The following is a 24,111-nucleotide window of genomic DNA, read 5'->3' as shown; positions in this document are numbered from 1 at the left end:
TGGCATCAACTTGAGTTCGATGCCCTGTCAATCATTTTTTTTTAAGCGCAAGTCTGGTTGCGTAAGGATGTAATAACGTAACATCGAGCAGTCACAGCTGTTCCCTCCCCTTCTTTTCGTGGACAAACCGCATCACGTGTGCTGCTGCTGCTTATGGATTGGCTGCAGCTGTAGTATCCTCCACAGCCCTTTATGTATTAACAGAAGCATTCACAGTGGAGAATCCTAGCACTAGATTCCCCCCCCCCCCCAAATTCTGAAGTTGCGAAATATCGCAATAACGAAGAGAGAGAAATCGAGGGGTTTGTGTGTGTGTGTGTGTGTGTGTGGCAGCTTCTTCCTTTCCCAGCCTCGCTCCCTCCCGGGTGGCGAAGCTGGGATTTCCTCCGCGCTCTTTCCCCTCCCCGGCTGGCGCTTGCAACAGGGACCTGATTCCTGCTGCCAGAGCTCCCCCCCCGCCCCATTCTCTCCTTCCCCTTCTGTGGCGCGTGTGAAGAGCGAGCTCGCGTCTATTTTCTAACCGAGCGGAATGTAGCCAGGGAGAAGAATTCAGGACTCCAACTTCCCATTTTATACATGGCGATTTTGTGCAGGTCCAGAAATCCTGGTGGCACAGCTGAGGGAGGCATTGCCTTTTTAAAACACACACACATGAACGCTTTGGCCCGTGCCGGCACTAGATTCCCCCCCCCAACAATGTATAATGTAGTTGCGAGATAACGCAACAGCGAAATAACGCAACTAAAGTCAATAATAATAATAAAAAATTCTAACGAAACCAATTGAAGTGGCAATTGAGGCTATTCCAGGAGGGGTTTTTTTTTTCTATTTGTTAATTTCGAAATATCGCTATTACGCAAGAAAGATGAACTTTAAAAAAAAAATGGCCCTGCGGGCACTTTTGGGAAGCGCCGCGAACGGCTGATGATTGGCCAAGGGGGTGGATGGGGTGGGAGGACGGAAAGGGAGAGGGTGACGCCCACAAAGCAGTCGATCCGGCGTGGATGGATTTCCCACAGCAAACTCCGCAGAGTGGATCCGGTGTGGATCCGGAGGTTTTCAAAAACTCTGGAAGGAGGTGGATCTAGATACTCCGGCGTGAAACCCCTGCAGCACCGGAGCAAGACGCAGCGCCGGAGCAACAGGTTCGAAAACCAGGAAAAGATCCGGAGGTAAATGGGGTGCTACGCCGGAGTAAACGCTAGTGCGAAAACGGCCTATGGCATTTTACCATGCTGAGGCCCCTCTCATCCCTAAGTCTTGCCCTCTCCCAGATCCACCCTCAAAGTCTCCACATATTTCCCAAAACAGATCTGACAACCCTAGAACACTGACCTCCAAGTGAGTCAGTATGGGTCAGACAGCAGAGGTCTGTCAGGCTGCTTGCATCCCAAGAGCTACATATTATACTCTCTAGAGCAGGGGTGTCAAACATGCAGCCCAGGGACCAAATCAGACCCCTGGAATGCTCCTATCAGGCCCCCGAGCAACTGGCTGCCACCTGCTTCCTTCTCCCTCTCTCTTGCTTCCTTCTGCCTAACAGCTTGCTTTGCAAAATTTGCTCAATTGCACAAGAGCTAGAGCAAAACCTCTATTTTCTCCATTGGTTGAGGCTCCTCCCTTAGGGAGAAGGGGGGAGAGGCAGAGGTTGCTTTCGCAGGCTCTCTCAATTGCACAGCAAAGCTACTAAATCAAGCCTCTCTTCCTTCTATTGGTTGAGGTTCCTTGCCCTCCTGGTCCAGTGGTGAAGAAAGGAAAAAGCAACTCCTTTGCGCAGTTCCCTGGATCCCAAAGAAAGCACCTTTAAGACCAATGAGTGCTAATGTTTTAATTGTGTTTTATGTTAAGCTTAAAAAAAAATCTTTTGTGTTTGTCTGTGTCCTTTATAAAATTTATCTCTCTGCTACCTAATCTTAAATAGGTACACATATAGTCCTGCCCGACATGGGCCAGCTCTACAAGGTCTCATTTATGTCAGATCTGTTCCTCATAACAAATTTGACACCCCTGCTCTAGAGCGCTTTTGAGTGCCCCCATACGAAGAGAATTTGAAAGAGGCTACAGAAGCCGGTGTATCTGTATAACAGATGATGACAAATGAACCACCAGAAGCCAACCTAGGACAAATTAGTCAATAACTAGTACTATCCAGGGGAACTAATCTCTGTCACCTGGAGATCAGCTGTAATCCCAGCTACTACCCAATTATATCAGTGTGTTTGTGCATGTCTAAAGCCCGCAAGTTTGCTGATTAAGCATTGTTCCTTTAATAGGTTCTCCTTCCTTGAACAAATTATTCTTATCTCATTACCTGGTTCTCCAATGATTTTATATCATTCGATTGCTTAAACATGTTACTAAGTTGAAACAAGCTGGAAGGTGATGTGGAAGGATATAAAATTCTGCATGTTTTCTCATCCACACTTGCAAATAAATGGCAAAAATGCATATTGCAACAGGCCTTCAATCTTATTTATAGACAGTGGATTAATCAATCCAAATTAAAAGTGGTCTTGGCAATTCTATTGCTTGTTATTACAAAACAGGATGCTGCTGGGATGTAACTTTCTTGGACTGCACATGCAGACTAACATGTTTTAATGTTTGAGTCCTGTGGCACAAAGACCAACAAAGTTTAATTCCAGGTTTAAGCTTTCATGTGCACACTGAGAATATACCTAGAACTCAAACTTTTGTTAGAGTTTGTTAGAACTCAAATTTATGACTTAAACTAGGTTTGTTGGAACTCAAACTTAGGACCCAAACTTTGTTCTATTGCTTCAGACCAATAGTTTACCCACCTGAATCTCACTGTTATATTACCAGAACTTGCATGGAGTTGGGGCACAGCTTTCATTGCTTCCTTTGATCTGACACTGGTTGGATATACTTGAGGAGTTAGATCAAATTAATCAGGGATATATGGGTGTACAGATAGGTACAAAACAAAGTACAATTTCAGATTAAATATTTATAAAAATATGTAACAAATAGTGTTGGGAGACTAAAGACAAAAGTAAATTTACATGTGACAAGAGTCTAAATAAAGAACTTGCATATATTTAACAACCCCTGAAACTGTAACCAGGAAACCTTTGACCTCAATGGTATTTACTTCTGACCCAACAAAGCTATTCAGTTGCAATCCTATTGGAATTAATTTTGGATTTTGTCCCAGCTAGGGTTGCCAATCCCCAGTTAGGGGCAGGGAATCCCACAATTTGAAGGCACTTCCCCCGCTTCAGGATTATCAGAAAGCAGGGCACTCCATTATTCCCTAAGGAGACTGATTTCAATAGGGTACAATGCAGAACTGATCTACAGGTACCTGGGGGCTGTTTTTTGAGGTAGAGGCAAAAAAAATTCAGCATAGAATCTGGTGCCTCTCCTCAAAACGCCCCCCGAGTTTTAAAAGGATTGGACAGGGGATCCAATTCTATGAGCCTCAAAAGAAGTTGCTCCTATCCTTCATTGTTTCCAAATGGAGGAAAGGAATTTAAAAGGAGCGTGGTCCCTTTAAATGTGATGGCCAGAACTCCCTTGCAGTTCAATTGTGCTTGTCGCACCCTTGCTCCTGGCTCCACCTCCAAATTCTCCTGGATCCACCCACAAAGCCACCAGATATTTCTTGAGTCAGACCTGGCAACCTTATGTCCCACTCATTGTGATTTACTTCTGAACAGCTTGCTTGGCACTGAACTGCAAGTAGGACTTTACAGGTAACATCTGTCTCAGGGGCACAAGCAATCCTATACAGAGGAAAGTTTTTAAGAGGGAAAACAATTTGTGAATTAATCCTTGAATATCAAAATTTAAGACTTAGAGTTACATTATATATAGCATCCAGTTTCCTCCAGAAGTATGAGTGAATAACTAAACATTTTCTCCTGTGGAATCTGTATGAGCAGTGCAATCTTACAATAAAAACCTTTCTGATATTTTCTGAAAATTATGATTTTCACATTTTTAAGGAACTGGAATTTTAAGAAAGTTCCAAAAAGCCTGACACCCAGGCCTGATGGATATCATTAAGTCCTGCCCAGGGATGGAAAAGACATTAGCTAATGTTTGAAAACAGAACAACATCTATCTTGCAGTTTACAAAATAAATTTTGTTGCTAAAGTAAGACGGAATTGGATTATTTTGAAAAAAAATGTATACAACATTTTTTCTATACATAATCATAGAATCACAGGACCTCCAGGGTCATCAAGTCCAACCCCCTGCACAATGCAGGAAACTCACACATACCCCTCACACACACCCAGTGACACCTGCTCCATGCCCAGAAGATGGCAAAAAACAAACAACCACCCCAGGATCCCTGCCCAAACTGGCCTGGAGAAAAACTGCTGCCTGACCCCAAAGTTTTTTATAGTTATTATTCATTGTTACTAATTTCCCTGATTCTGCTGAATTCTGGTATTCTATTATGTGTGTTTACTTTCCAGAGCAACTATTGGCCACTGTGTGAAACAGAATGCTGAGCTAGGTGGAGCACTGGTCTGATCCAACAGGTCATGTCTTAAAAGTATTCTATTCATCCTGGAAATATCCTGAGAACACTATTTTAACATTGTTTTAACTGTTTTAACATTGTAACTAATAATATGTTAGAGTTTTTAATATATACAAAGGGAGAGTAAATTGTTATACATCCCAAAGGCAATAGAGCAACCCCCCTCCAATCTTTTTGAGCCTGTGGGTACCTTTGGAATTTTGAGGGGTGGTGAGAGTCATTCCAAAATGGTTGCTACAAGAGATGGAGCCAAACAAAAAACAGCTGCTTCATGAACTGGAGTCAAATGAAATAATTTCCTCCTCACGCTCACTAGAAAAAAGGAAAATCTTCAGGGAGGAATGTAAATGCATAATAACTAAGGAAAGCTCAGGTACTTTCCAATCCTTCTTATTACTCCAGTGTAAAGCCCAGGCCTCAAATTCAGTGGGAGCTCACAGGAGCACAGCTCCTGAACCTTTCTGAGAGTTCCATCTCCTTGTCCATTGAATAGTATGTGCAGATGCATAACAATCCCTGGATGAGCTCCACCACCTATTTTTTTACAAAATGACCCCTGGTAAAGCCCTTTCATTTGAATGAGTGCAGCCAGTAACAAGCCCTGCCTTATAAAAGTCCTGCCCACATTATGAAAAGTTGGACAGGCACTAAGGGAAGTACTAGTAGGCACCATGGTACCCACAGATATCAGGTATCTTTCAGTATTAAGTTGGGGACCACATGTATGCCTATGCCATCAAGCTGTAATCAATTTATGGCAACCCCAGAAAGGGGCTTTCAAGGCCAGTGAGAAGCATAGGTGGTTTGCCACTGAAGTTGAGGACCATACAGTTCAAGCTATTAATGTTTACTATTTCTCTGTGCTGCCTGGAGAGTTTATTTCTGAAAAATATGTTTCTCTTCTCCAGAAATTCTGGCTTTTCAAGTGTGAAACTCTTATCTATCCATCTCCCGCACCATTCCATTCTCTTCAAGCAGAGTCTGATGGGATCATATCAAAGGGCTGGTGGCCACAAAGGCCAACAATTGCACCTCGCCCCCTGCTCCCTTAGGAGCTATGTAACTTGATACCCTGATGCCACTATATCTCTTATATGTAAAATGGTGAGCTGTCAAAATGCTTTGGAATGGGTAGAAAACATGGCAATTTAACTTTTCCATTCCATGCAGTCTTTTGATCTTCTGGCATCACACTGATAAGTGCAGACCACTGAGATGTAGGCTGAAAGCTCAAGCTATGCATTTCCCTGGAGGGAGGGAATGAGGCCTAACTCCACCACCAGGGTAGCCTGACAGCTGCTTAGCAGGAAAAGTAACCCAACTAATAAGAAAACACTGAAAAGGCAGTGAAATTTTCAAGCTTTTTTGTAAATAGAGAAATTAAACTGCTAGAGGTATTAAAGTTAAGCATCAGTGCTGCTGCTTCACTGTTAACTGACATGTGTGTGTTTTCCCATTTTCCTTTGGGAACCTTGTGAGTTTGAATATATTTTTATTTCCAGCTGAAAGAAACTTGAGAAAGCTATTCCCACCAAGTTACATTTCCCTAGCATTTTCAGTGACTGACAGGCAATCCTAAACCAATTGAAGTAAATGGGTGTGTCACACAGCAGGAGACCAGAAAGGGCCTTCTACAGGCTGACACCACTTTGATAAAGGTCTGTATGGGAGAACCCAGAGCACCCAACCATGCCTGTATCTGCCTTTTTAGCAAAACCTTTTAACCGTGACCAAAGAGGTATGAGGACCCAGGCAGCTTAACAATAACAAGAATTTTATTATAAATACTCAAAACAGTAAATGGGCTGTAAAACTTCTTAATACACATTGAATATGAAAACAGTAAAAGTCGGTGCAAAACTAAAATGAAAAACCCTAACATGACTAGATATATACTCCTTTTCTTTAGTCAAACCAATTCACTCACCCTCCTTGAGTAAAGAAACCTTTCTCCTGCAGCTTTTCCAAAAAGAACCTCTCTTTCTAGCTGGGCCTTTTATTGCTTCCCTCCCAAGTCCCACCCCTTCTGGGCAAGTTTTCCCGCCAAAACTCTGCCACCCAATCAGAGGGACAGAAGGGATCCTGGGAGATGCAGGCCCACTAACAATTCTAATACAGGCTTCTCTAGGCCTGTAGGCTGCCCTAGGCCTAGAATCACGACACTGCAAATCTTTAAGTGATAAATTCTGTAAACTGAATAAATTAATACCAAATGAAGAGAATGGTGCTTTCTCTATGTTTGCGGTAGATGGCAACCAGAGGTGGAACTTTTGATGGTGCCTTTTGTTTGGAATGTCCTTATTGTTCGAGGCTTGCCTGGAGCCTACTTTATGATCTTTTAGAGGCCAGGCAAAACCATTTATTTTTAGGTCTAGCTTTGATTTGAAAGGTTCCATCTTTTTGTTGTTTTTTCTAGCCAACAAACTTTTATTCAAAGTATAAATTATTGGTTTCCCTAGAGGGAAATAAGGTTGCCAATTGCCATCTCTGACTTGGGAAATTCTTGGAGATTTGGTAGCAGAGCCTGGATAAAAAGGAGTTTGGAGGAAGCTCAGTGCAGTTGAGATTCCAGTAGGGATGTGATTTAAAGCTGTCATTTCTTCCAGGGGAATTAATCTCTTTCGTCTAGAGATAACTGCATTCTGAGAGAGTTCCAGGCCCCACCTGGAAGTTAACAACCCTAAAAACTGCTTCAGAGCGCAGACTCAGTCTATAGCATCGCAGGTTTACCGCGTTTCCTCTTTTTCCCAAACTCCACCCTCCTTAGGTTCCACCCTCACATCTCCAGAAATCTCCCAACCAAAGATAGTAATCCTACATAAAGTGGATTATGAATTGTATTTTGAAGGACACGCTGAATCTGGTTGACCTTTCATTGCAATTGCCCTATAAACTGGGCTTATGCTGAGGAGCTTATGTATGCAAGAGGGCTAGAGCGGATGAGTCTACTGCCAGAAATACTTTTTGTTTGTGTGTGTGTTTTTGCGCTCCCAGAGAACTCGTATGAATTGTCCTTCAAAAATTAAATACGTTTGTAATTATTTCAGTTCATGAACTTCACGATATCGGGAGAGCCTTGTTTTAACCCTACCTAATATTGCGGAAACTAAAGCACTGTACCTCTTTACAGATTGAATAAAACCTCCTTGGTCTTCTAGGTGCTGTTGGAGTCAAACTCTACGTGTTTATATTAGTTTCGTTTCGGCAGCAAAATGTTCATATGTTCCGTACTGACGAGTTCCCCTTTCTCTTTTCGTGTATCCGAAATCTGCATTACACGCAATCCAGCACTAGATGTCGCCGTAACTTCCTTGACGTAACAGAGCCATGCAAGTCACGCCCACCAGCCTCGCGATTTTTCCAGGTTTCGAAGCTCTCGCGTGAGCTCAGTTCTCGAATAATCTCGCGTCGTTTAGGGATTCCGGCCTCTTTGGTTCCCGGCTCAGCAGTATGGCGGTCGGCAAGAACAAGCGCCTCACGAAAGGAGGCAAAAAAGGCGCTAAGAAAAAAGTGTAAGTGTGGCTAAGTGGAAGCGCTGGGGTGAGAGGAACGCTGCTAGGCGAGGGCCGCGGCCTGGAAATGTAGGATGCCGCTGATGGCGGTTGGATTGCAAACGGGGGAGGGAACCGATGGAAAGGAAGCAACGCTGACATGGCGGGCGTCGAGGAAAAGAGGCCAAAAGGCTCCCCATATGAAGGGTTCGTGCCTGTTTTTGGAAACAGAGTGGAATGGCTCCCCACCACGGCTTGCAGGAGAAAGGAAGGCTGGTGGCATTCAGATCTTTGCATGTTGTCTCGTTCCCTTTTGTAGCGATTTTGGGTGCAGCTGCATTTTTACACACATGCCTGGGTAGAGTGGTCAGGTGGCTTGGGATAGGAGATAGGCGCTTGGTAAATCGAGGTGGGTCTCGGTGAATGCGGTGATTCTGGCTGAGATTGATATTCAGATTTTCTTGAGGACAAATTGAAATATCTGAATTGTAGCCGTGGATGTTAAGAACGTATTGCTTGGTATTATAAAGTGGTGTTCGGGCCAACATAAGCAGAGCTTCGGTGTTTCGTGCTGTACTGGTAAAGATGATAGGAAGTGATTCTAGTTTTGCACTTGGGGAGGCTAGAATTTTGTATCCCAGTCCATGCATAAATGTTTAGCCTGAATTAATTATAGTTTATATGAATAACAGTATAGATCAGGATGAAGAGCAGGCTCACAAGCCATGTGTAAATAAATGAAATAATAATTGCAAATTTGTGTTTTAAAAATATTGAATCTGCCTTTGTTGGCTAGTGAGAAAGTCTCAGAGCTTTTAAGTCATACTGGGATTTATGCTAGGAAAATGAACTAATATTAAGACCATTTTCTCCCCCCCCCCCCCCATCAGGGTTGATCCCTTTTCAAAAAAGGACTGGTACGATGTCAAGGCACCAGCAATGTTCAATATTCGAAATATTGGCAAGACATTGGTCACCAGGACCCAGGGAACAAGTAAGTCATATCTAGTTTTTTAACACTTGGGTTACCATTCTAAAATCTGCAACATGAAAATCTGTTAAAAGGTTTTGTGAGTGTGTGCATTTAGTTGTAGGGAGGTTAAAGCAGCACGAAGTTCATGGGCAATAAGTATAGGATAGGGGGAGGAAGCTACTTGTTATCCAAAGAGTAACTAAATTGTGAAATTCACTGCCTGTGGAGGTAGTGATAGCCATGAGCATAGATGGTTTTTAAAGGTTAGAAAAGTAAAACTGTAATCAAAGTATACATATGTATAGGTAGACTGTCTAAATTCATTTAGTGGCCGTTGAAGGGTGTAATTCTGCTTGGAATTGTAGTCTATTATACTATGCACACTTATTTGAAAATAAATCACAGTAAATATGTCATGATCATCAGATGTTTCCTCAGTATTAGTGGGCACATTAAAGTTTGCTCGTAATGTATTAACACAGTTCTGTGTTTATAGAAATTGCCTCAGATGGACTTAAGGGCCGCGTATTTGAAGTAAGTCTCGCTGACCTACAGAATGATGAAGTTGCCTTCCGCAAATTCAAACTGATCACAGAGGATGTGCAAGGAAAAAACTGCCTGACAAATTTCCATGGCATGGATCTCACACGTGACAAAATGTGTTCAATGGTCAAAAAGTGGCAGGTTAGTAATATTTTGGGTTTTAAATGTACTAAACTGTAAAATGTAATTTGATGCTAATGAGGAACCATGAGTTGTAACTCTTATTTTCCAGACAATGATTGAAGCCCATGTTGATGTCAAAACTACTGATGGGTATCTTCTACGTCTTTTCTGCGTTGGCTTCACGAAGAAGAGAAACAACCAGATTCGCAAGACTTCCTATGCCCAGCATCAGCAGGTCCGCCAGATTCGAAAGAAAATGGTGGAAATCATGACTCGAGAAGTACAAACAAATGACCTGAAAGAAGTTGTCAGTAAGCTGTATGTTGAGTTTTATCTCTAATCTTCAGGGCTTTTTTCATTCAGTATTAATTTGTTTTCATAAGGCTTTTTTCATTCAGTATTAATTTGTTTTCATAAGCAGTTTATACAAATATAACAGTAGGATTTTCAAATTAATATTTAACTTCATGAAATGGATTCACCTTTGTATTACTATTTTAAAAAATTGATGCTAGCAATATAAGCCATTTCAATTTGAGGCAGACCAATATATATAATCAGTTGTATCTAGCAATGATTAACACAAAAACTGTCCTTAAGATTTTAGCATTCATTACCAAGGAAAGAAAAGGTCCCCTTGTGCAAGCACCAGTCGTTTCCGACTCTGGGGTGATGTTGCTTTCACAACGTTTTCACGGCAGACTTTTTATGGGATGGTTTGCCATTGCCTTCCCCAGTCTTTTACACTTTCCCCCCAGCAAGCTGGGTACTCATTTTACCAACCTCAGAAAGATAGAAGGCTGAGTCAACCTTGGGCCGGCTACCTGAATCCAGCTTCCCCTGGAATCGAACTCAGGTCGTGAGCAGAGAGTTCAGATTGCAGTACTGCTGCTTTACCACTCTGCGCCACGGGGCCGCTATTCATTACCAAACTAATGACTAAATTTAGGATTTACACAGTTGATTAATATTATTACTAAGAGCTGCTCTGTCTTCCAGTTGTATTTATTAAGTTATTGTTTTAAGCATTGTTTTTAGGGATGTCATAGTTTGCTTTCAGATGGTTGTCACAATTTAAGGCTGTGGCAGAAAAAGGTTCAAAAAATCCAGTTTATGCAGGGGATGACCATGGATCCTTGTGGATGCCACATGATGCTTTACAGTTGCCAAAAATCTTTTATGTTCTTTCCTGCCCAATAGTCTCTAGAATCCTGGTAAATTTCTATCTAGTTCACACCATTGTACCCTTGGGTAGATTGTTGGGGTAACTTTTGTTTCACTTTATTGAATGACATCAGTTGTCTGCAAGTATCTGGTACAGCTCTGAAATGTGCACCATAAATCTGCCTAAGTTGCTTTCTTCAAATTATTTCAAATCAAGTACGTTTTGACATGACTGGCAGCACCATAACTAAGCTTGACCTTGGCTGAGATCACAATTCAGCATCCCAGTTGTCATCTTTCTGACTGTAGTTGGATGAATCAGATTTTATGTAGAAGGGTAAATGCCATGATACTTAAGGTGGTACTTCCATAGAATGCTGTCAAAAGCAGAAGTGTGGTGTGCTACCTTTTCAGTATTCATTGGAATGTATTATTGTCTACTTGTATTGGATTTATGGATCTGGGGGATACTAATTGATTAATGTTGACTTTTATCATCCTAGGATCCCTGACAGCATTGGTAAAGACATAGAGAAAGCATGTCAATCAATCTACCCCCTTCATGATGTCTATGTTCGGAAAGTCAAGATGCTTAAGAAGCCCAAGTTTGAATGTAAGCATATCTGTGTATTTCAAAATAGTAATCTGCGTTTTATTTGATGTGGGAATGAATGATGACAACTTGTTTCGGTCCCATATGAAATAATGATTAGTTTTTCTCCCAGTGCTGACATTCCCATAAGTGAAATGTTTTCATGGTTCTGGAAAGATCTGATACAACTTATCTTTGATAGTAACCACGCTTTTATTTCATTAATACAAATTGCTCACATTAACAGTTTTATCTAATTTCCATTGTTGCATTATTATTTGTAGTGGGCAAGCTGATGGAGCTGCATGGTGAAGGTGGTGGTACTGGCAAGCCCTCAGGTGATGAAACTGGTGCAAAGGTAGAACGAGCAGATGGGTATGAGCCCCCTGTGCAAGAGTCTGTCTAATGTGGATGCAAAAAATAAAAGATTTAATATAAACCAAGTGTGGTTATGTGCTTTTGCAAGTAACAAAAATGATATTTACAGTTCATATTTAAACCAGGGGTTCTCAAAATTGTGTTGAGATCCTAGATGATTCTGGAATCATAAGGCCAGGATGAACAGCGTGAGATGGGAATCAAAGTGGCAGATGTGGGCTTGTATTTCCATAATATGCAAAAGAGCCCAGCATAAATTATATTGGGGAGGGAGAAATTACTATGTGAAGTCAATAAGCCAAAAGCATTTTACTTTAGAAGTGGGTCCAAAAAGTGCAGTAAGCTTAGAAGTGTGTCCCATTCACTGATATAAACTGCTTTGCTATTGAGCTTGCTGCTTATTTGTAACTTTCAAAAGAACTCTTAAGTTCTTTTATGTTTAAATGGCGTTTTGTTCAGTAACTGCTGTTCAGTACAACGCAACTGAAATGGACCTCAAAATCAAAGTTATCTGAGAAAACTGAACTATTAATCAGATGTTCAGCATGAATGCAAGTTTTCCTTTCACATAGATGGCTGTTTAACAAGATTGTTCAAGTAAAATGCTTTGGCATTCCTTTGCCTTTATTTGGTTGCATTACCTAATTTTAATGGATTGGTGCTTTTTAATACCAGTTTCTGTAGTTCTTAAGCAGTTGCATCTTCTGTGTTTTTGGAAAGGTCTAGGAAATAACTCATTATCCAGCTGCCATTTTTGAATATGTAGTTGAATAACACAGTTCAATTTGACATTCTGGATTTTATATCATATGCTTTAAAAAAAATGAATCAGTTGCTTCAGTTTTCACACAAAAATGTTTATTGATTAAATACAAACTTTCTGGTACTATAGGACAGTGTAAAATTATAATTCTAGAAAAGCAAAATACCATCTGTGCACAAATTTCTCATTGACGGACAGATCATTCTATAAGTTAAAGCTTATTTCCAGAAAAGTACATTTGATAATGTGGCAGATTTTTCACCACCTCCCTGCTGCAACTCCTGAAACGCCATGGGGAAGGGGGCGCCTTTGGTGAACTCGCATGGTGTTTCTTATAAGGGAAAGGGAACTGCAGTTTCTCTCTGTTACTACTCCCCTCCCCCAAACTCTACACAGGTTTTCCCACTTCATTACTGTAGATACATCTTGCAGTATTTTTCCCCTCTCCCAGCAAGGTGGAAAAGTAATAGCTTTCTGGATCTAAGCCACTACATGGAACATAAAGTTTCTGTTAATACAATACTCTATTCAAGATTGCATAATATAATTTATATACTTATTGAGAGAGGAGTATGCTAATGGAGTTATCGTTATATTCAGAGTGTGTAGCCTAAAGCCCTGTGTCAACTAGTTAAATGAATTTAAATACCAATGAGTCTTTTCAAGTTTAGTCCACATTTAATACAGACTGCATTAAGAGTCCTTTAGATGGCACTGTTGGAGTGAAGTTAGTGCATTGATCAATCTTGGGATACAAATCTGAGAATACTTGGGTTGCTCAACCAGATGCTTATTTAAATGTATGAAATGCTAATGGATGTAATATTTATCCATATTGTCTGACTTACAATACTAATTAATGCTTATTCATTAACAAGGATAAACAATAATTCCCCACTGCCTGTAAATGTCTAAATCACTAGTTGCTCAAAGTACTTCTATGAACACATTGGAAAAATACAGTCAACAAATACGTAAACATTGCACTCTAACAGCCTGTTTGGAATAGCTCAAGAGCAGAACTTTCATAACTTGTGCTAATACTTCTTTTCATAATGTAGACAAAGTATGCATTGGTGTATAAAAAAACAGGAAAAGGCTTAAGGCTGTGATGCAGCAACCAACATTTTTTTGTAGTGCAAGCTGGTAGCTGTTGCAGGGACTACTTGAAACCTCTGATAAGGCTACAGGAAATTATACAAAGTACAAAAAAAATCATCTTGCACATCTGAAAACTGAAAGGCAAGGCTGGGACCAGCTTCAGAGCCTTTACATTTCTGTGGAGACTAATCCCAAACTTTCACTCATGTAGTTCACATGGATTTTGCACTACAGTATTTTCAGAATATTGGTCTTCATACACAGACCAAAAACAAGAGGGTGTGTGTGTATGCGAAGGCACTGAACAATATCATTTCTTTGAAGACCAGGTACGTAGAAAGAAGTTCTTGCTGGTAGACAAATCAGTGTATATCTGTTTTTGGTGATGCAGCTCTGTTCTATTCTGCTTATATAACATGGGCTTGAGTCCAGTGATATGCAAGCAGAAACAAAAAATAAGTTCTTCATGTACATGGTGTTGTGTAGCATCTAGCACTTTCTTCATATATTTAGAAATCAGTTACCAAAAAGCTTCAGTGGTCTCTTTGACACTTTCCTTGTGCAAGAGCTCTTGATACAGGTGAAAATTCTGCACTGGATCCAACCAATAGCGAGACAGCGTACCTAAATCGGGGGTCAGTGTATAAAGTGTTTCGTTGTCCCATATTTTCAAGATTTGAATCCGTTCTGTTCAGATACTTGCCTTTGATTTACACATGGTTCAGCTGTATGGAAGATACTATGGTGATATAAATGTGGAAAACCCTGTATATAAAAAGCACCATTCCCATTTTTAACCTGCTTATCCTTTTACAACAGGGGTGGCCAACGGTAGTTCTCCAGATGTTTTTTTTGCCTACAACTCCCATCAGTCCCAGCCATTGGCCATGCGGGCTGGGGCTGATGGGAGTTGTAGGCAAAAAACATCTGGAGAGCTACCGTTGGCCACCCCTGCTTTACAAGAAAGGATCTATACTGCCCATTGTTTGAAAGATACTGCACTGCAGCTTAGACTCATCTTTAAAAAAACAAAACAAAATCCAAGCCTATTTTGAAGAAAGTGAGATGGCTATAAGTATTAGCAACTGGGCAGTTTTTTCTTAAGAAGGGGTATTATAGTTTAGATCTGCACGTTGCTGCTGATTTTTCAGATAAAGTCATTGGCGTTTCCGAATAAAAGGAAGTTATCTCCATGTTTAGCAGGAGATACTGGAAGCAACATCAGGTTTCTCACACAGGGAAACAGGATGCTGGTCTGATAACAACAGGGTTCCCTTATGAATCTTAAGTAGCGAGGTGAATTTTAAAGTTCATCCTTTGCAAAGCAGATTTCAAAGCATAGACTTAATGCTTTAACTGTGCACTAACAATATTATATTGCCATCTTAGAGATGGAAGCAACTTATGGGCTTGTTACACATTAGCAGTATTGCATCTTAGTCTCTAGTATTTAGATTAGATTACAAATCTTTTTAAAAAATGCTCTTGATATGGAGTTGAGAAATTACAGAAATCAGAAGAAGCAAAATGTAGTCCCAAATTCTAGATAGTCCCTGTTTTGGCATACTTCACAGCCCACATCTCAAATTTATAATGTATGTTTCCTACTCTAATTAGAAGATACAATAAAAGTTAGCCTAAATCTATGTTTTACACACACTAGGCTGATAGGTACCGTCTTTATATTAAACTTCTCACACATGTGAGAAAGAAAGAACCATCAAATTCTTGTTATCTTCAAGTACATATGGCTCAGGGGCTAAATTGACACTCTTGAATTAGAGAGACCCAAAGAAATAAAATCTGATTAGAGAAAGGCAAGCAAACAGATACTGCAATACAAATTGCAATTGTGTTGGCTCTATACCATAATGATAAATGGTGGTGATTGCATTTTCCCATTCTCACAACAAATGTTTGAAGATTTCATGAAATTCTAATGCTATGTATCTATCAACAGTTTGATAAAAAGGGAGGTATAATAAAAATACCATAAAATCAATTTATGATGAACAAACTGGAGAACTTCTGTAACAATTGTTAGTAACTGAACTGTGAAGTCTCTTCAGAAGTTTGTTGAAAAGGGCTAGTATGCAGCTGAGGCCTAGTAGATACGTGCAGTAAATGAGGTAGCAGGATGGACTCCAGGTGGTAAATTCCAGATTTAAATGTCCCTTTTTCAGGAGGCTATATGTCCTTTGCTTTTGCTTGCTGTGCTGGTTTTGAAGGGGCAAAATGGAAGGAAATGATCTTCCACCTACAGTTTAAAAATGTGCTGCCGGTTCCACCACCTGCTTTTGCATATGTAAACTGGACCTCAGGCAAAGGAATCCTGCTCCTTCAGAAAGCTAAAAATAATGCCTTAAACCCACTTAGACATTGTTTAAACATAATTAGTTTGTACTGATTGTGCTGTATGCCTCACAGCTGAGTTGAGAGCAGCTAAGTATTTGCATTGGGAATGAAGAGATGAATGAGAGTCACATTTGACTGTTAAAAACTGGGTGGCCTATTTTATTCCAAGTAGCTGAATTTGGTACAATACATAAGTGGGGCTTCAAAAAAGCTAATTAGAAGTGGATTTTGTATAATCTTGAATATGATTATAAAAATAGTGCAAAAATGCATTTGATAGTCAAAAGTTTAGATTTAGCAATCATAGATGTCACACTCTGCAGCCTGGACTATCATAGTCTTTTGTGCTGGACAACTGTTCACTTGGGTGGCCAGGCTCCTAAAAATTGGATTTCAGCTTTAGAATTACTGCAAAATCTGGACAAAACTTTTAGGAAATATTCCAGACTTGCCATGTAATTCTCCACTCATCCAGTCTTCCTCTTCAGATTCTAGTTCCATTATTACATCACCAGCCTGTTTAAAAAAAAACCCAAAAAGTAAAGTGTCACATCGCTGGTACTTATTTTAAGCACAGTCATACATTCTTCAGTATGGCATTCATACAGTATTTTAGTGGTGTCAAACATGGCCCACAGGCCAGATCCAACTTCCTTCTGCTTCCTTTTCCAGAGCTGCTGCTGCAGTCACACTAGCTTGCTTTTTCCTAGCTCCCCTAGTGACTCTTTGCTTCTTGCCTTCCTTCCCCCTCGGTGTCTCTTACACACAGACAGCTCTGTGGCTGCTTCCTGTGGGACATGCAAAGACAAGCCTCTGTCTCATTCACACATTTGAGTTTCTGCTTCCTTCTCTGGGACAAAGACAGCACAAGCAAAGTTATAGTGACCAAATAACAATCATACAGATATGTGCAATAGAAGACTAAATAGCAATTCCCCAAAAGTTTCACAGTTCCATCAATGGAGTCCCAATGAACAGGTTGACTCGATTATTCCTGCTTCGAATCCTCTTCTAGCATAGGGTGCTCCAACCCCATATCTCAACCAAAGGCAAAAGCTCAGAAAAAAATATCAGTGTTTCTGATGCATCAATAAGTTGCAAAAAGCTGAATAACCCACAGGATTCTTTTTCAGTGCGTCCAAAGACTGCACATAGAATTCCCAATGGACAAATGGGACAAAGTCTCCAGTAAGATTTCAAAATGGCACTAAACTCTGGAGTTTAATGCCATTTTGAAATCTTACTGGAGACTTTCTGTAAAAAAAATCACCCTTTGAAATTATGGGCGCTAATTGATCATGTCAGCAATTAAAGATAAAATTTCTATATTTTATGTATTTTCAGTTTGCTGGCCATGCAGTCAAGCCTAAACTTTGATAGCTCAAAACAGACCAAATTTTAAGTGCAGTGAAGTTCTATTCTTGCTGTATCAACTGAAGGAAGAGATACAGGCTAAAACACATCTGTATTGTAGCTAAACTACTTACTTTGAAGGAGAGTTCATCTTCATTCTGTGCTTGGAAGTCATACAGGGCCTGGCCTCTTCTCTTCCAAGGTGCAGGTTTTGGTCCTTCTGTAGAACATGAATGTCTTGTAATTCTGTTGCCACTTTGCAAATGAAAGAATACTTTGGGCAAAAACTCAAAAAGCAAACTTTCCTTTGATGATTATCAAATAAAGTAAAAAATGTATGCACAAGTTTGATTTAAAAAGTGGTGGGGTGATCAGGATGAGGTAGCTGGCATGCGTTCAAGACTGTATGGTATAGAAGACAGACAAATAATGTGCTTTTTGAGGTTGGGATTTGTTCATGGGGCAGTGGCATCAGAGAAAAATGTACATTCCCGGTATGGTGTGAATCTAGGACAACAAAATGTAACAGAGACAGATGCATGCAACTTGTGTCATACAAGGTACTAACTGATCTAGGTACAAATGACATTGAAAACTGCTAACAACGGTTATAGGTCCATATAATATCAAGGTGAGACATGCCTTCTTTTTATGCCTATTCCATGCCTTCCTTTTATTGTATTTTATACTGTTTCCCCTTGTCCCTCAGGTGGAGTGTTCTGCATCACCTAAACATCCACACACTCATATTGCTTAATATTATATTCATTGTTCTAAGTGCATGAGATGTTGATAACGTGTCCACATTGACATGTACATAGGATCAGTTAATCTTGAAATACTGAGTACATCAACTACATATCCAGACCCCTTTTCCTTGAGTCCTACAGAGAGTGTAGTGGGTAATGTGGGTGAAGGGTGATACAAGAGTTACATTAACTAAACAAATGTTTTATTTGGTGGGTATGAAATTTGTGTGATAAATATGTATGATTCCTTCCCACTCCAGCCTGCTAGGTGACACAGTACCAGAGCGGGGAGGTCCTCATACTGTAGACGTAATATTATTTTCATCAGCTTTTAACAAAGACAAAAACTTTTTATCACTGTTTTTATCTGGGAATGGCACCCCATTCTGACTGTTGAGATCAATCACTACAGTCCCTGGTCCAGGATACCTCCTGTCCCTTCTTCCTTCAAAATCCAATTGCCCTTTTTGTCCACTGACTGTTGGCAGTTGCCTGCAGAGGCTTCTTCCCTTAGCTCCAGAGTTCTATTTGCATTTTGAAACAGTAGTCTGTTCTCAGGGAGAACATGGTTGGCCTTCTGCCCATCACAGGGGATGTGACTATTGATTCTCCTGGATCTCAGACTTTATACCTTCAATCATGGTGTATCCTGGACAGACCTTTCCAGGCTCAAATTCGGAAGCACCATTTTGCTGTTCCAGTCCTACTGAAATAGTAGGTTGTAGAAGTTGATACTTGAGGACTACTGCACAGACCTTTAGGGTCTCACAAGATTCCATCTTGTTCCTGTGCTCTAACGACCACACGAAACCACTGGCAGAGGCCATCTGGTGATTTGGGCTGGTTTGTCACCACTATAAAGCTGACACTTGGCTCTCATACTTCTGACTGATCCCAAAGAGCCTGTACCAGTGCCTGGGGCAGGTTTGGAGTGGATACAGGCTAATAAACTGAAGCTCAACCCTTACAAGGCTGAAGTGCTAGTGATGATAAACCTTAAGTTTTGATCCATGTTTTTAAGGTGTTCTACATTTAAAATGGCCAGTACATGTGACATCTGGAAGCATGAGATGCAAAGAAACCGAGAAAGCAACTGAATAAAATTACATTTGCTCTTTCAAAGTTGGGTTACAGAGACTAGTACAATTTCAGAATGGAGTCCTTTGTCACATGTAAACTTCCTGCATTCAGGGAGATTTTTTATTCTGGCACTTTCAGAAGGTGACATGTACTGTACCATGTGTTCTTCATTAATATATGACTCATACTAGAATATATTACAGCTTCTATACTCTTAGGTATGTACACACACAACACTCCTTCAAACTGTACCTGAACAAATGTGTACAAAAATGGCAGGAAAAATTCCTTCTTTCCCATTTAGCCTCCCTCTGTACCATTCTGAGTCCACGTGCTCCAGTATCAAGATGTGATCTCCCCTTTTAAAGGCTAAGTCTTCATTGGTTTCTGCTGTGAAATCATGGAGTGCATCACACCACTCTCCTGAATGCTGTTCCAACTGTTAAATTAAAAAGGAGGAAAAGATCTTGAGGTAATAGTACATAGTTCAATGCAAGTATTAACCCAGTATGCTGCAGTGGTGAAAAAGGCAAACTCTGCTAAGGATCTTCCCATGGAGAAAATGACTGCTTTGGAGGGTGGACTGGCATTCTATTCAGCTGAGCCCTCTCCCTTGACTGACTGAAACAACCTTGGTTGCCTAGCAACAGCCTCTGGCTAGCAGTTTCCCCAGTAGCCCAATCCTCATCTGTCCTGGAGTAAGGCTGAGGGGAGGAGGGAGGAAGTGACAAGAAAGTAGCAACTACCATGGCCTTTGAGGAAATGCTCCCAGTGATGCCAGGCCTTGCTGCCTAGTCACATAACCACATTCATCCCTTGTCTCCACCATTTCCCTGCTGCTGCTGCCTACTTTCTCTTCCAAATGCCATAGAGTGGGTAGGCAACAGTGAGCAGGAGAGGAGTGGGATCAGCCAATGGCATGCATGTTCTCTTGAGTGGCGGTAGATGGGACAGTCACTGGTGGACTGCACACCACAGCCAATAGGAATAATCCAGCTTTGGCCAATTCTATTACAGAATTATTATCTATGCTGCTTGTTGAATAAGCCTGAATATGGCTATGGAAAGAAGAACAACTTGTAGCTGACCAACAAACGTATTTTTAAAGTTCTGGGCAGTCTACTGAAGGACAGCTCCTTGCACTGATACCAAAAACTGGAAGCATAGTGAATGGATTGTAAGAAATGTTTTGTGAAAACTTCAGCTGTTCAGCAAAATCTATTTACAAAATGTTAAAGAGAAATAAATAAAAATTTTGTTCTGCTTTTATTAAAACCATTTAGTTGCGCTCAATGCTGAGGGATTGTCCTCTGATGGAAGGGGTCTTTCTGGAACAGGTTTTTTTTTTCTTGTGAGAAGACAAGACTGAATGGAAAAGGCAATAAGGAAAAGCTGAAGGCAGTAGGGAAAAAGATCCAATCTGAGATGGATTGACTCAATAAAAGAACCATGGCTTTCAGTTTGCAAAACCTGAGAAAGGGTATTAATGATGGGACATTTGGGAGGTCATTAATTTACAGAGTTGCCGTAAGATGGCACATAACACACGGTCAGCCACTGGATCCACCCACTATTTTTTACTGAGAACCTTGATCTCCTTTTCATTTGATAATTGCCCATAACTACTTTGAAGCTATGTGCATTCTTAGTTATCACCAGAAAAATATTGTTTCTTACTCAGTTTTGCAAGCACATTTAGTCCCCCTTTATTGTTGTATTTTCTATCACTCCATTTAAAAGAACAGTAAGATTCTTCTTTAAAGAAATCAAAGAGATATGAAAGAAATCCCTATTTTAAAAGAAGAAAAAGTAAGAGAAATCAATGATTATATCTTAAAAAAGCTTATTATGGAAAAGGAAATTCCTCTCCCCATAACACTACCATTTCCTTTTGCTCAAATGACACTTCGAATTGTACAAGCTTTCCCACCAACTCTAATTCCACCACTGATCCCTCAACACTTCCTGAAGCTCTGCTGACTTCAGGAACTGTACTTCAGTAAGTACTGTGGGGGGTGCCCTTCAGAATGTTTCAAGAACACTTCAAAAGTAGAATGCTTCACAACGTTGTAACACTCCAATACTAAGTAGCCTACCTGTGTCACTGATGCACAATTCCCGTTCTTATTCTTCAGTGATGCTCCACCATCTTTATTAAAGGAAGAGAAAACAACTTTAATACCACTGGTACTAATGCAGAGTGAAGACTGATAAACAAGTATTTTTGTATTTTTTTAATTCCCATTTAGTTATGTTCTCTCATCTAGTGTAGAAAACAGAATTGTGGAACAAGGGTATAGACTTTGTTTACGTCAGCAAAGTTAATCTACCATGGACAATTGTCTAGAGCGTGTTTACAACCATGCTGTGTTGTCATACAACTGTGTATTTGCCCCATATGTGGTTAAATAAGAATCTGGCTGTAAAAGATTTGCCTGTGACACTAATATGACATGGCATTTTGACAAAGTTGTTTTATTTTGAGTTGCAAGTATTAGGATCAGGATATAAAATACAAAAATATCTAAAACAAGTACTCCTTCATTCAACATGAAATTATCAAGTGAACCTAAAAAAACATTTGATCTTCGTGGTCCCTGTGCAGTCCCACACTTTGGTTTCGTGCCCTGCACAGATCCGACCTCGGAGAATTCAAAAGCAGCGTCATTTGTTCTCACTAGATTTACACTGTGTTCATAGTAAGCTGGAGCTTCAAGTTTCTGCAGCACGCAAACACAATGTTCATTTTAGATAGATTCAAGTAGACAGCTGTGTTGGACTGAAACAACAGAACAAAGTTTGATTCTTGAAATAACTTTGTTGATCTTAAAGGTGCCACTGGACTCAAACTGTTTTCTAATGTTCATTTTAGTTTCTCATATTTAGGTTAAATTCACAATAGACCAAATTATTTCATAGTCTGAAACAGCCTTAAGAAGGTGTACATACAAAAGCCCACAGACGTCTGTGCTATATGATCCCTTCCAGCCTGTAGAGTTCTTCCATTCTTTCCCCCCCTAATATTCATAAAACAGCACCATTCTTTGTCAGGGTGCCTTGCTGGCTATGTAAGTTCTGAGCACTTTGAGTTGCACCAGTGAGCTTTTTTTATTTTTACCTGGCACTGGAAGATCTTCAAGAACTTCAACAAAGTTCAAGGGGAAAATTCCAGAAGCACCTCTCAGTTCTCCTTTGGCCCATTCTTCATTGACATATTTCTTTAAAATAATAATTTCACCTTCTGAAAAGCTTAATTCGTCATTTTTATCTCCAATGTATTCAAATCGAGCAACACATCTTGGGCCTCTACAAAAACAAACAACAAAATAAAGAGGAACAGTTTTCTTTTTGAAATAGTTTCCAGACTTCTCTGTATTGTTCCAATTTTAGCACATGTCCTTACAGAAGTGACCAGTTTCCAGACTTCTGTATCTCAGCTATCATAATAGTTTATTTCTGTTGAATATCCCTGATGACTTACAAGCAGAGAAACTGAAAAATAAAGCAGTTAAAAACAAGAATACAAGCATCACGAGAAATTAGCCACAGAATGTATTACAGGGCTTTTGGGGTAGAAAAAGCTCAGCATGAACTACCGTAATTTGCATATTAAGCCATACACCCTAATGTCATGATTTTTGCACAGGTCTTTTGTGGGACAGGCCCAGCAGGAACTCATTTGCATATTAGGCCACACCTCCTTAGCACCAAGCCAGCTGTTTTTTTAAAAAGCCCTGATCAGATAATAAAACATGCTTAACCAGTCATCTCATAAAGATAGAGCTGATGTCATATACGGGTATCCAGAAAGGGAGTTGCTAGGTGGGAGATGCAACCACCAAAAAGGATTGGAACAAGGCCTCTGAATTAGATCTTATGAAATGAACAGGTTCATATGAGAGAAGTTGATTCTGAGCAAACTGCTTGTAGGTGACACCACTAACCCAAACAAACACCCTGCCTCATTGCATTTGCAAAACTATCTTTCCCGCTATTTGCTATCAACTGGTAGAACTTAAAGAACTATAAGTGCAAACTGCTATTAGTAATATGTAGCTCAAGCTATTCTGTTGACAGTAAGGTAATCATAACATTCTAGTACCTCATGAAAGTAAAAAGCCTGGGCTCACATGACACAAAGGCACAAGGTTTTTGTAGACGCCCACCATGGCACAGTGCAGGCAGAAGAATCCCTCTGCTAATGATACAGGATGTGCCAACAACCCCAGTGGAATGAGCTTTCCTAGCAAGACCTGGTAGGTGGTTTCCTCACATTCTGAAATACCTTTTTCAGAGCACCTGAAGGCAGTGCTCCAGAATTCTCTAAATTTCTAGAATCTGATTCTCCAAGTACAAGATCCTGTCATAACACTGAGACTAGAACACTGGGCAGTCTGAAATACTAGCCCTGGAGAGCTGGAGGAGCTTGGTAAACCAAAGTCATTTTGACAGTATAGGGGGGAATCAGACTCCAAATTATGGAGTCCCTGCCATAATCTAAGTGATCTTAAATAATAAAAGGGGAGGAAGGAAGTAATAGAACTAACATCCCATTCAATGAAGGAGATTTGTAGACACCCAGGATTCCAAATGGTTCATGTGAAGCTGTCTTTTTTTAATTTATAAACTGCCCCTCCCACATGAAGTAGAGCTTTGATTAGTTCACAACAGTATAAACAGACATAGTTAAAGCAGCATAAAAATGCAAAGTACAGAAAACAAACAATTTATAACTGCTAGTGAGAGATCCAGGCATGAAGGTCCCAGACTATAGGGCTTTAAAGGTAAAAATCTGGATCTTCTAGCTCTAGCTAGCTCTAGAAATTTCTTGAAGATGGGGGCAACACTTGCCCACCTCCGATCTTCTGGCACCTCACCAGTTTTCCAAGAATTCTCAAAAAATAATGGACAGAGGTTCAGAAATTA

General features: G+C 40.3%; 2 protein-coding genes and 1 non-coding gene across 6 annotated transcripts in view; 2 read left to right on the top strand and 1 right to left on the bottom strand.

The window, feature by feature from the left end:
- The first annotated feature begins 7,764 nt into the window (after positions 1-7,764).
- On the top strand, positions 7,765-11,845 carry RPS3A (ribosomal protein S3A). Its single transcript, XM_060246656.1, has 6 exons — positions 7,765-8,032; positions 8,902-9,005; positions 9,481-9,668; positions 9,760-9,968; positions 11,318-11,427; positions 11,691-11,845. The coding sequence occupies exons 1-6, from the start codon at positions 7,971-7,973 to the stop codon at positions 11,810-11,812; spliced, it is 795 nt and encodes a 264-aa protein (XP_060102639.1). The 5' UTR covers positions 7,765-7,970; the 3' UTR covers positions 11,813-11,845.
- LOC132577690 (small nucleolar RNA SNORD73) lies at positions 11,481-11,549 on the top strand. The gene has a single exon (XR_009555844.1). It is a non-coding gene; the product is annotated as a small nucleolar RNA SNORD73 (small nucleolar RNA).
- Positions 11,846-16,133: 4,288 nt separating the features above from the next.
- SH3D19 (SH3 domain containing 19) overlaps positions 16,134-24,111 on the bottom strand; it is a 130,213-nt gene continuing 122,235 nt past the window's right edge. For 2 of the 4 annotated variants that reach the window (XM_060246650.1, XM_060246648.1), the window contains 5 exons: positions 22,304-22,491; positions 21,282-21,334; positions 19,438-19,624; positions 17,491-17,576; positions 16,134-16,519 (listed from right to left, as the gene is read on the bottom strand). In XM_060246650.1, the coding sequence (XP_060102633.1) occupies positions 16,409-16,519; positions 17,491-17,576; positions 19,438-19,624; positions 21,282-21,334; positions 22,304-22,491 (625 nt within the window). In that variant the 3' untranslated portion in view covers positions 16,134-16,408. The remainder of the gene's footprint in view (positions 16,520-17,490; positions 17,577-19,437; positions 19,625-21,281; positions 21,335-22,303; positions 22,492-24,111) is intronic. The other 2 variants (XM_060246649.1, XM_060246652.1) reach the window with 2 other exon arrangements.

Source organism: Heteronotia binoei, chromosome 9 (genome assembly GCF_032191835.1).
Source record: "Heteronotia binoei isolate CCM8104 ecotype False Entrance Well chromosome 9, APGP_CSIRO_Hbin_v1, whole genome shotgun sequence".
Lineage (NCBI taxonomy): Eukaryota > Metazoa > Chordata > Lepidosauria > Squamata > Gekkonidae > Heteronotia > Heteronotia binoei.
The sequence above is the reverse complement of the archived record's forward strand: the minus strand, read 5'-3'. Positions and strand labels throughout refer to the sequence as shown.

Excerpts from the sequence above, each read along its gene's own strand:
- RPS3A (XM_060246656.1), top strand. The coding sequence starts at position 7,971 with ATGGCGGTCGGCAAGAACAAGCGCCTCACGAAAGGAGGCAAAAAAGGC. Across the intron at positions 8,033-8,901 it reads AAAGGCGCTAAGAAAAAAGT|GGTTGATCCCTTTTCAAAAA; the intron begins GTAAGTGTGGCT and ends CCCCCCCATCAG. Across the intron at positions 11,428-11,690 it reads TAAGAAGCCCAAGTTTGAAT|TGGGCAAGCTGATGGAGCTG; the intron begins GTAAGCATATCT and ends TATTATTTGTAG.